Source organism: Hydra vulgaris, chromosome 04 (assembly GCF_038396675.1).
Source record: "Hydra vulgaris chromosome 04, alternate assembly HydraT2T_AEP".
NCBI lineage: Eukaryota > Metazoa > Cnidaria > Hydrozoa > Anthoathecata > Hydridae > Hydra > Hydra vulgaris.
In genome coordinates this window covers 20,577,758-20,591,138 of record NC_088923.1, presented here as the reverse complement: position 1 = coordinate 20,591,138, position 13,381 = coordinate 20,577,758, and the positions used below count along the sequence as shown (strand labels likewise).

Genomic DNA, 13,381 nt, shown 5'->3' with positions numbered 1-13,381 from the left:
ATCAGCAAATATTAAAAAATTTTATTACAATTAAGAATTTACTTTTATCTAAATAAAAATAATAGCAGAGCATTTCGATTTCAAAAAACAATTTTTTCTAAAACAATTTAAATAATACTTTTATATAAAACGGACGTTCTTTGAGTGACAGACGTAAATCCAGGCGGTCTCTTTAATAGATAGTAAATACTAAGCTCAACATATTTAACGTAGTAGAAGAGAGACCACGAATGAAAACGCTACTAATCAAAAAAATATATATATATAAGGAACTTGATCATAAATGTTCCATAAGAAACTCACCTCACACCTCTTGAAAAGGAGAATTTTCATTTCAACACAGCAACTAAACTAACCAAACTCGTTTGGATATTATTGCAAATGGTTTTGGGACAAAAATGACAGACTGCATATTTTGAATTAAGAGTTAGACATTATAATTACATGATTAACAAAAATCAGGATACTGCTATATTTAAAAAACACTAAAGTGAATAAAAAGGAAATATGGTTAAAGAGTTAACGAAGTTGTACATGACAGTATCATATCATTGGAATTGGGTACTAAATGAGGAATGGATACGCAATGTCATAATCTTGTAAATTGACTAGCAAAGAATCTAGCTAAAAAACAAAATGAAAGGTATTCAATTGTAATGACGTGGATAAGAACGAAGTTTTTTTCCGAAATACTATGCTCTACTATTATTAATTTAAGACGATCTAGAACACCGTGGGCTAGAATAAATAACTTCAAAATTGGAGTTGATTTCAAGCTGGATGTTATAGAAGCAATAATTTAAAAAATTCTTACCTTTTTTAATTTATTTTTATTTACAAAATTTGTTTATTGTATTATATTTAAATGTTTCTAAATTAAAATAAGTATTTTATACATAAAAGGAAAGTACTAATGAGTCATAATGTTGATATAGAAACAAATTACTGGTTCATTTGTATCTAGCTAATACATGTTTTCCTGAATATTTTACTAGTTAAGTTATAAACTTTCATTTACTGTATTTATTACACACACATACACACCAACACACACACACACGCGCGCCTTATATTTTAACTGTATTTTTACCTTAACAAAGCGAGGAAGAGGAAACAGACGGGAAATAATCTGTATTTTTATCTTTTGCAGTAACTAATGAAGGAAATGAAGTTGTTGTTATTTTACAGCATTTTTGCACTTACAACTTTCATCATTTATAATGCAAAAGAAATAAAGAGCGACATTTTTAAATGTAAATAACTTTAAAATTTTCATTTATTTGTAACTTTTATTAAAACACAATAATTCTAAATGGTTTATATAAGTTGTTACATACATAACAGCAAGAATTTTCACATAAAAACGAACCTTATTTAGAACAGCAAATATTTTTTACTTAAAAGCCAATTTTAAAAATTTTTAAATGCAATTTTAAATGCATTTTTTGTAGGATTTCATTGTTTTTACTCTCTCGTAATACGAAATTCTGAAAGGCGACAAAAATGCTACTAAATGGCACTATCACAATTTTTTCAGGCAAATTTAGAATCGCATCGTTTTTCCCTTGGAGACTTCAATTAATTTTTTTAACTTCATAAATTTCAAAAATAAAGCTTTAGAATTTGAAATTAAAGTGTTCGAAATTTATTCTGAGGAAAATTATTTTTATTTTAAAATCACATAAACGTAATGACATAAATATTATTATATAATAAATATTGTTGAAGGTACCGATGTTCAACTAATTTTTGACATTTAATTTTTTTTAATTCAGTTTACCAGAAGACAATATATTAAATTAAATTTTTTTGATTAAAAGAGGAATTTTTATCATTTTTAAGAATATTATGAAAAAGGTTTTTTCAACTCCCAGTTCTTAAGATTAGAAATTTGTTCAAAACTTTTCCATCGTTTTTTTATTTGCAATATATGCCCATATAAAAAACAAGTTAACCAGTCGAAATGGATGTTTCTATTAAAAAATACTTTTTAATAATTACCATTACTACTTTAGGTGATGACGACGAGTGTCATTCAAATCCAAAATGTTGCAAGATGCGTACAAAAAAAATAACAGATCAGCTTATTAACGTTAAGGGAAAAACAATAGGAGGTGTAAAAGAAGAGAAAGTGAAGAGAAATTTAATGAAAAAGGAACAAAAGAACAGTTTAAAAAAAGTAAAACGAAATGGTTGTAAGTTAACTTACTTTTAATTTTTATTATATTTTGCAGTGCCATTTGATTAGAAAAGGTAGTGTAACTATCACGTGATATTTAGGTTTTTAACATTGTTGATATTATTATTTATTTGAAGGAATAAAAATTTTTTACAAAAAATTGTGATTAAAGCACTTTCATAGCAAATTTTAAATTTAAAGTTGGCTTGCATACAATTAAAAATCTTGCATGTCGGAACTACTGTCGTATCTGCGTCTATTAAAAGAATGTTTTGCAGTTTCCAGCATTACTGATGGTAATCAGAGTCAAAAGCCTCTTTTTTTGAGTTTTTTTCTTAAATAGCTTGTAATTTAAAAGTATTTATCAAAAGTCAAGCATTTAAGTTTTTGATTTAATCATGTACTAAAAAGTTAATAAATCATAAAGTTAGTTTCCACCCATCCATTTTTCGGGAAAAATAATCACGTGAGCATGCGTACTATAATTTTTAAATGCCCTAAACAAAACTACGAAAACTAGCATAAAAACTTTCTCTCTTTTTTTTATTATAACGTTATTACAACGTTATTATAAAGTTGGCTACACTACCGTTTTTTTTTTTCAGCGTTATAACAGCTTTACTTACATTATTATTAATCAATATTTGACTTTTATTTTTATATATTCATGTGATAAATGTACATTAAAATAACCCATGTCCTATAATACTTTTATTGAAGAATACAAAAACAATTATATGTGCATCTTGTAGTGTAAATGTTATCTAAACTAATGAAGGAGAGCGAGGCCAGGCTCCTCTACGTTGATCCAGGTAAGAGGTGCATAGCAGCTAGTTAAGAAATTTATGATACAAATTCTTTAAAAAAAGTACAGAATGTGAGTTAACTGCTTCCTGTGACAGAGCGTTTCAGTATTTTGTTACTTTATTTGTTGAAAATTTTTCTTGTCAATGCACCTTTTACAAGTGTAGGCAATATATATATAATATATATATATATATATATAATATATATATATATATATATATATATATATATATATATATATATATATATATATATATATATATATATATATATATATATATATATATATATATATATATATATATATATATATATATATATATATATATATACATATATGAAAATTAGTTTAATACTATTATTTTTATTTAAACAAAAAATGATAGCACTTTACTTTTGCTTTGTATAACAGTTTAGTAAATGTTTTCAAGTATTGTTCGTAAGTGCTATTTCGAAATGTTTATTGCGTAATGAAATGTTGCGAAACTCTTTTTACAAAAAGATTGTTCTTTTCGCAAGTTGTTACGAGATAAATTTTCGTATAGCGTCTAACGGAAGGTAATTTTTGGCATATGTAAAATCCGTCATAGAACTTAGGTGAATATTTTCACAAGTCTTGTGTTTCGGCGAACAACTTTAGTTCATTTTTTGATAGTTTGTTTTATTATTTTCGAGACACCTAATCCACTGTGCTTAATATATATTGATATTTTTAATAATTTTCGTTAAATATTTAAACAAATTGTATTTATGTTAAAGTTATCATTAAAACTTTTTCATAGAAATAATTGAACAATTCTTATTGTTTTTAGGCCCATGGGGATCATATCCTTGTAACAGAGGTAGGAGTTGCTGTATTCCACTTGGATAATACATGAAGGTAAACTTTTTTTGAGCATAAATCTTATATAAAATGAAATAACTGTTTACTGTAAATTATTAACAAAGAATAATTGGAATATTAAATGTAAATTTCCAGCCTCCTTCCTTTTCAATGCATATTGGGTCAAAAGTGACATTTTTCAGCTAAAACCCAAAAACAATAATTTATAAAACTTTTTTTATTAGAAACAGTTTAATAATTTAAAAAATAAAATTACAGTAAAAATACAATTTGTCTTTAAAAAATTTCCAACTATATCACTTAGTTAAAAATTATTTAGAATTTATCATTTTTTTCATTTATTTAAGAAAAAGTCCAAAAAAATTTTTTGTTTTTTTTTCGGTTAAATTTTCTTGTAAAATTTTTACGAAAGATTTCCAACACAGTATTGGTGGAACCTTGAGTCTCTTAAGAATACACACTTAATAGAAGAGAAAATAGTTCAATGAACTACTCTTGTTTGTTTTATGACAAAAACAATTCTTTTTCGAAATTTAGTTCGGACTTCAACTCTTAAACCTTGCTCAGTTTAACAATTTTTTTTTGCCTTCTGCTTGTAACTTTAAAATTGATATCTTATGTAAGATATGGAACATACATATAAATACCTTATGATATATGTCAAATAAAATATATGTTCTTAGAACAAAGTATGATAACTCTCGTAAATATTGAAGTGAGTGGGAAAAATAATTTTTCTAGGTAAAAAAAGCTTTAATGGAACTGAACAAGCTTTTGGTCGCCTCTGCCGCACAACCCTAGGTCCACACAATGGTAGCCTAGAGCAACATCAAAAAATAGGTTCTCATAATAAAAAAGAGAAAACTTTGAATTTGTATCAAAAGAAGATTATTTTTCCTGGTCAAGTAAATATTGCAGGTGTAAACAAAAATGCAGAAGTTTCGCTTCTTATGTGTATCTGCTGTCACAAATTGATCAGCTGACCATTTGTGTGAAAAAGTTATATATAGTTATATATATTAAACTTATATATATATAAGCCTCGTGTGTTAACTAAACTGCCAAACTATATTATGATGAGATGCATTTGTCCCTAAATCTTATGGTACAAATGCCTTTGATGCGATTCCATCTCAAGTTGCTCTTCGTCTGAGTGATGTACCCGGGTTTTTGAAGAGAGCACTCTTCGTTGAAACGAGGAAGAAAAATTTTTTTACTAATAAATCCAAACAATGAATGCGTAGGCATCCCATTCCTTTTCATAACTTTTCTTCGACTTACTTGTTAGTTAGTTCGAGAAAAATTGTTTAAAACGTGCTTGTGAATTGGCAATAACTAAAAGCATTCTTTATTTGTGCTGAAATGAATGCAAACTCTTAGGTCCGTTAGAAAATGTCTTTAATAAGCAAAGTGTTTCAAGATAGCACTTTATATCTTTATGTTGCTTTCCTCACTCCAGTTATTCAAGAATTTGAGCCCCTAAACTTTCTAAAAACATAGCTTTGCAAAGGCTCCATTTCCAAAGTGTATTCAAAAGAGTATTTTTACAGGTCAGCTGAATGTAAAGCAAACTTAGAAATAGATTGTCAAACCAAGCGAAGGTTGCAGTTATTTGCATAACATCTTACTTAATGAGCTGAAAGATTTTTTGCAACGACTTAAACATCCTAACAATATTAAAAGTTGGAAATAAAATTTACACAACAGAGGCATGCGAGAATTAAGATAATCTTTTCGTGTTGACGTAACTTTGTTGAACGTGTCTAAAAAGTGAATATTGATGCTTTTTTTAATTTTATTTAAGGAGAGATTAAATTCATTAATTTTTTAAATTAATTTAAATTAAAATTAAAATTATTAATTATTTAAGGAGAGATTAAGCGAAAAAATTTTAATTCTTTTTATGTTTGTTTGTTGTTTTTGTTCTGGTTTATTTCTGGTTTATTTTTTATTTAATTTTAACTTCTTGAAAGAAAAAAAACAACCTGGCAACCCTTCCTGGCAGATGGAAATTGTTATTCTTTGAAGCTCTTTGCTAAAGATTCAAGTTTTAGTTAAGCAAAGTATTATGCATAAAATACTTTCAGTTTCTTCTTAAAAATCATTTTGTTAAAAAAAAAAAAATTATAAATGAATCAACTTTTTCGAAAAGTGCGCGTAAAATGATTTACTTACAAACTCTGTAAGGCAATTTTGACTCCGAAAGGTGGTAATACAAGCACACTGTACTACCATGTTACTGGAACACATCATATAAAAATAATGATGAAACTGGCAGTTTGAACACACTAGGCATGTCGTCTTTTTTTACTGCATCTCTGACTCAAATAAAAAAAGAAAGAAAACAAAATATGGATCAGAAAAGAGCAGACTATATTATGATGCACGTCCAGAAATTAGCTGACTTCGTCTTGATGCTTACAATGTACGCCCATTCTGCTTCGTTGAGACTACACAGATCCAGGCTATGTTGATAAAACTCGTTCAACTTTTACAATACTTATAAAGAAAGTATACGACCATACGACCAGGCTGTTAAGTCTCTGAAACTAAAATCAGAGAAGACGCAGTTCGTTGCGTTTACATCAGACATCGTAGTTAAAATATAGCGTATATCTGTGTACCTGCGCATCGGGTAAACATAGAATGGGGGCTGTATTTCACAATTTTGCAGACAAAAGAATGTTCTGAATTGCACACTGGAGAAAACATCTCGGATTCTGCTGACAACTGGGAGATTCTTGTTAAGAAAATTGTTGCTACAGACCATGATAACTGCTCAAATATAAATCTAGCTATGCTCTTTTTTGATAAATTGCCGGATCAGCCATGTTTTTGACTCTGCTAATAACAAATGAAAGGTGGTTGCAAGCCATTATACCGCTTCTGAAACCATTGTAGAAGATATCAATTATGTCATCTGGTTAGAAATATATCGTTAGTCTTGCTACGTTACTTAATGTTCAAAAATGTGTCTTAGCAGCAAAACCAGACAATTGCACTACCATCATAAATTGCAGAAACCCTATTGCTACTGAAATAAAAAAACATTATTATCCGAAAGGATAAAGTGTACTTACTGGGTAAAAAGCATCTCTATTAAATCAACGTTCTAAGCATTTATAGTTTCCTGAAGAATCTATTCGAAATGAAACATATTTCCTATCAGAGCTGAAAAGGAAACTATTGTGATAGCTGTATTGAGAGAAAGTATCGAAATTTTAGAAGAAAAAGTCACTTTATTAATCTAGACTATTAAACAAAAAGCAAAACGTTAATTATGATATCATTAGTGACGGATCAAGGCATGGGGGAAGTGTTGGAATAAGATGAAGGTTTTTATTACGCTTTTCTTTAAAATAATTCCTGAAATTAACTCCACGTTTTTAGTTTATTGTTTATTAAGCTAAATAATCATACTTTATTTAAACTATTTTACATTTACATTTACATTTACATTTACATTGTTTACAAAACTTTTATATTTTTTATCAAGTTAGGTAAATAAAAAAATATATTTGTTTAATTAAGAAATTCGACTTGTAAAACAGTAATTAAAGTAACTTTTATTATTATATTATTTTTTCACTATTTTTTCTTTTCCTTTTTTATAAAATTTTTTGTTTCTTAGCTTTTTACATTTGTTTTTTTTTGTAAGTTTTTAATATGTTACGAAATTGTAGAATGCTTATCTTAAAATGCCGCTCGGTGATAAAACGATTTGAGACTAATTTCTTACATATTTTTTTTATTTTATATTTTGTTCAATAAAAGTTATACATAGTTTTTAAATATAACAATACAATACTTGAATATCATTTGAATAATGCAAAACTAGAAATCGTTTTTTTTAACTAAAAGAAGTCTTTGAATAAATTATTTAAATTTTACGTTGTTCATAAATATTCATGCTCTTTTTAATAAATTTTTGCTTTTTAGGTAAAATACGTTTTTTACCAAACGTTTTAAAGTTGATGGCGATTTTATTACATGCACAATTTTACAAATATGTATTTTGGAGAAAAAAAACAACGTATAATCATTCTACTTCTTGTCGTTTATAAAATTTTTACTAATTCTAAAGAAATTCATTGAGCTATTAGTTAATTAATGGTTTTTAGAAAAACGCTTTTTACCTAACCGTTTGTTTTACCTAACCGTTTATGGAACAATTTGTATTACCTAACCGTTTGTGTTTATGGAACAATTTTTATTACCTTATTATGCTTGACCTTTTTATAGCTCAATTTTTTATTTTAAACCAATTCACTCCAAACAAGGTTGCAAGCAACTAATATTTAAATTGGGGGTTACAGGAAAATAAGCATATTATTAAAGATAAAAATTAACGTTGATAGAAGACTTAACCAACTGTAAATGGTATATGTCACGAAAACATAAAGGCAACTCATAAACAATGAGCGTCAGGTACTGACACTTTAAAAAATCCCAAGCTTTAATTAGAATTTTTTCGTTGCTGTGTTCCAGAAAAAATCCTTTTTTCATAAATTGTATTCTTTAACGCAATTGTTTAACAATTACAACAAAGTCTCGTGTGGTAAACACAAAGTATAGTTTTAGAGTGCATTTTTATTGCGACAGATGTTCGACAATAGGTTTTTAGAAGGAAATGTGAGCTTATCTTTTATAACATACTTTACAATTTATATAGATTATGATGTATAAATTGGCAGTGGCGGATTGAGTTTTAGTGTCGTAGTAGAGTGGAGGGGGGAAGGGTAACGAGTTAGTGACAACAGAGTTTAGGGGTAACATTAATCCCTAATAATGTTTTTATGTGCTTTTTCATCATAACTCTTAAGTACTTCTAAGTCACTAATCAATCTAAATTTTGAGTTTGCTAAGTTTACTTTTGGTTAACAATTATCGTTAAAAAAGCAAACATTTAAGTCATTTTTTAAATATAATTTTATTTCCTCTTGTACAGAAACAAAAGACTTTATAAAGAAAATGGTTACAATTTTTTAAGAAATATTCCACAAAAAAAAGATGTAGATAATATTATTCTTATACACGGTTATCATGTGGCATTATAGAGTGCCCAGTGACGGATCCAGGATTTTTTAGTTTTTGAGCTAATTTCCAGAATAGAGCAAACTCCAAACATTTTCATGTTTATCCTTTGGTCAAATAATGACAATTTGCAAAAAAAATTGCAATGATTGAGGGCTGGGAACGAAAAAACCCTTATATTTCATCCCCTCCCCCCCCCCTCCCCCCCACCTCTATCCCAAACGTCAGGGGCAAATAGTTGATAAAAAATATTTTTTACAATTCTCAACTAAACTTATATTCATCAATAAATTTTAAGTTTCAAAGTATTATTTCGTAGCGTTTAAAAGCTATGACTATACAAAATTTGTTTTAAATTAAAACTAAACTTAGTCATGTTTGGTGATGATGCGAATATTTCTTACTAACAATGATATCAAGAAACCGTATACAGACATTAATATTGAACTAAATTAAAAAAATACTTTGTTTAGAGTTAACAAACTCTCACTTAACGTTGAAAAAATAAAGTATATATTGCTTTGTTAAAAAAAAAAACATGAAGAAAATTCTTCCTTTTTTATGTCACTATCCATTCTTAAATAATAAAATATTTAAAAAACATGTATAAAGATCATACTAAAACTTTAATGAAAAAAATGAAAATGATGATGTTGTTTGAAACAAATGTCTATTAGCATTTTTTTTATGTATCTTAAACAAAAAATGTAAATCAAAATGTAAATGATAAATATAAATGAAAACTAATATCTTAGAGCAAATGTAAGTAACACATATAAACTGTCTTAAAAATTTAATAAATTTACAAAATATAGCGTTACATATAAAGGCCCAAATACATGGAAAACCTATCAAAACGATTTCAAAGGTATGATAATGTTGTTCAATTCATTTAAGTTTCTAATAAAATAAAAAATTTTAACTTAAGAAACGTTTGTGCTCAAGTAACTACTCTGAAGTTATTTTTTTATCTTTATTTTTGTCTCTATTTGATTTAATCATTACCTATGTACTTTTAAATTTATAAATATTTTTAATAATTACTACAGTTTGTTCAAACTTTAAATAAGAGCTCTATAAAAAAGATTACGAGGAAGTATTTTCATCTTTGTTTCTTTAGTCTCTGAAAATTGACATCCAGATTGTAGCTTAGAAAATAATTACAATGATGTCACATTAGGTGATTTAGATTAAACTAACATCTTTATTACTTTCTCTAAAAGAAATAGTAATAACGATCTCGATTTCATTACATACTCTATAAAGTTATTATCATTAACTAACAATACTAGCCCACCAAAACTATTGAATTCATAAATGGGAACTTCACTACCAATATTAGCTCGTGAATGTGGTCGAATGGGGAGTATAAGATCGTTTAGCTGCAATATTAGCATTACCTTTTTTAGTTGGTTACGGTATTTTATCCTAGCTAGCTCACATACGTTGATAAAACGTTAGAACAATGTTACGCGTTGCGTTGTCCCGTTGTATTTTAAGGCGGCATTGCGTAATATTTTACGTTGGCCCACCGTATATATGTATATATGTGTATATATATATATATATATATATATATATATATATATATATATATATATATATATATATATATATATATATATATATATATATATATATATATATGTATATATATATATATATATATATATATATATATATATATATATATACATATTTATATATATATATGTATGTATCTATATGTATATATATATATACATATATATTTATGTATCGCATATATATATATATATATATATATATATATATATATATATATATATATATATATATATATATATATATATATATATATATATATATATATATGCGATGTTTTTTACATACGTTGGGTCAACTTAACTTTGTTAAATGTAGCTTTGCTAACTATTTTTAATCACATCTTGATATAAATACTATACAACTTATATTGGATCAACATGCGATATGCATCGGAAAATGTATTTACATACACGATGTATTTACATACGTTAACCCAACGTAAGTGTGCTAGCTGGGATGAAAAAAAATTTAAAAAAATTAAATTTTTAGAAAAAAAATTTTAAAAAGAGATTTGGTTTACAAATTGGTTTTCCCAAAACATCGGTAGAATTATATTTTAATGGTCAAAAGGATATAACCTGAAAACCATTAAAAGAAACAGCTATCATTCAGCGTTGGAAACAGAAAAACCCATTGTGTTAATAAAGGAATGAGTACCTGGGACATGTTAAAAAATTACAGAAATATAAAAAAAGTACAAAAATAAATAGTGTATCATTTTTTAATGAAAATGTTGATATCAGTACATTGGTCAATCAGATGTGATGGCATGAATCTCAACACGGGTAGTTTTGGTGGTGTTATTCAACTTATTGAATTTTTTTTCAACAAATTTCTACACTGGTTAGTTTGTTTAGAACATATGAATAAGTTACCATTGAGATATTTTCTGAAAAACCTGAGTGGATCTACACTTGAAATAAATTCATTAAGTAGTCTGATCGGAAAAATATCAGATAACATATGTAAATTAATAAATTGTAATAAGTAAATTCCAAGTCCATAGCGGCTTGCCAATTTTCAGTTTTCAATAAACGAAGGGATGTGTTTTGTCCAGCATTAATGTAGTACAGACCTTAGCACTGATCAAAATTGCTTACATAAAATGTGTCGAGCAAATACCCAGTGGTCTATGTACTTTTGAAAATATGAAAATCCCACAAAGATTCCATAAATCTACTAATTAAAAAGCATAAAAAGGACAAGGCGAAATATCATTTCCTGAAAAACTATGGCCATGAACATATATTCACTGGAATCAACTTCTTATAAATAACTAAATCTCAAGCAGTAGGTTGTTACAAGCACCTCAACGACCATAAACTCCCAAAATAAGCTTAGTAATTAAAAACTAACATTCTTCTTTGAGTTTCCATATTCTTTATTTATCATTTTTATTGATATGCTCATTTGTACTTTTTCTTCTTTTTTATACATTGTATAAAGATAAACAAGAAATATAGAATAAAAAACAAAAACAAAAAAAACAAATAAAAATGGAAAAAATTGTTATTGTTACAAGCATTTTGAAAAAAGCCAAAAAGTGCGGCTGGTGAAACAACACACCTAATTTTTGAAAATAAAAATTTTAAATTATAATAATTTGTAACTAATATTTTCATATTAAAGATTAAAAGTAAAAATGTAAATTAAACTAACAGAACTTCATAATGCTTTTACAATTTTAATATAGTAGTAACGTTATTTTATTTACTTGTAATTAATAGTAAACTATATATTACCATTTTTTTTATTCATCTAATTAATCTGTTGTTGTTGGGATGCTACTAAAATAACCTTTAATAATTTAATTAAAGGCACTAATTAAGTTGTGAAACATTTTTGGTTGTGAAATGTAAAATGACTCTAGTCAAATACAGCGTAGCAAAAGCCAAACTATTAAATATTTGTTTTGAGTCACTCGTTCTATGACTCTCACACATGCTTTCGTAATTACATTTTTCTGCGATGCTTTCGTAGCATTCCTGAAATTAAGAAAAACTACAATCTTCTTTTGAATCACAGCATGGAATTTTTATGAGATTGTCATTTACCGAAAATTGAATTTTATGATTGCCATCATCGCATTTATGAAGGACAAAAAAGATCTTCCAACTCCTATAGACTTTATTGAGAGAGTTCAGATATGAATTTCATAATGCTTTTACAACTTGAATATAGTAGTAACGTTATTTTATTAAATTGCAATTAAAAGTAAACTATATATTAACATTTGTTTTATTCATCTAATTAATCTGTTGTTGTTGGGGTGCTACTAAAATAACTTTTAATAATTTAGTTAAACGCACTATTTAAGTTGTAAAATGTTTTTGGTAGTAAAATGTAAAACGACTGTAGTAAAACGCCCAACTATTAAATATTCGTTTGAGTCACTCGTTCAATGACTCGCACACATGCTCTCGTAATCGCATTTTTCTGTGATGCTTTCGTAGCATTCCAGAAATTTAGAAAAACTACAATCTTCTTTTGAATCACAGCATGGAATTTTTTTAAGATGCTTATTTACCGAAAGTTGAGCTTTATGATTGTTATCATCGCATTTATAAAAGACGAAATAGATGTTCGCTGAAAAAGGTGCCAAACAAGATGCACGAAATATTCTTGCCTTCATTTCTTTATAATTACTAGCAGTCAAATGATTATTATTTAAGTACACTCCAAGTAGTGCAATAAATAGAACAATAGTTTCTGAATGACCAGATCGAAATATACCATTAAAACTTTCAGTACTATTTATAATCGTTGCAGTTTTTAATGTTTTCACAATATCCGCAAGTAAAGGACAACCAGATTGATAAGTTATTGGAAATACATTAGAAGATAAGTAAAAATCTTCTAAATCAAAATAATACTCTATGACTTGCAAATCGTCATTATCAAACATTGAACAAAAACCAGTATCCATGGTG

The 13,381-nt window shown here is 26.9% G+C and overlaps 2 protein-coding genes across 2 annotated transcripts; one reads left to right on the top strand and one right to left on the bottom strand.

Annotated features, from left to right (window-relative positions):
- The first annotated feature begins 211 nt into the window (after positions 1-211).
- LOC136079639 (uncharacterized) lies at positions 212-7,877 on the top strand. Its single transcript, XM_065795737.1, has 4 exons — positions 212-1,253; positions 2,016-2,195; positions 3,799-3,866; positions 7,770-7,877. The coding sequence occupies exons 1-3, from the start codon at positions 1,157-1,159 to the stop codon at positions 3,855-3,857; spliced, it is 336 nt and encodes a 111-aa protein (XP_065651809.1). The 5' UTR covers positions 212-1,156; the 3' UTR covers positions 3,858-3,866; positions 7,770-7,877.
- Positions 7,878-12,849: 4,972 nt separating this feature from the next.
- LOC136079265 (multiple inositol polyphosphate phosphatase 1-like) lies at positions 12,850-13,377 on the bottom strand. The gene has a single exon (XM_065794991.1). It carries the CDS (start codon positions 13,375-13,377, stop codon positions 12,850-12,852), a length of 528 nt encoding a protein of 175 aa, XP_065651063.1.
- Positions 13,378-13,381: the final 4 nt, after the last annotated feature.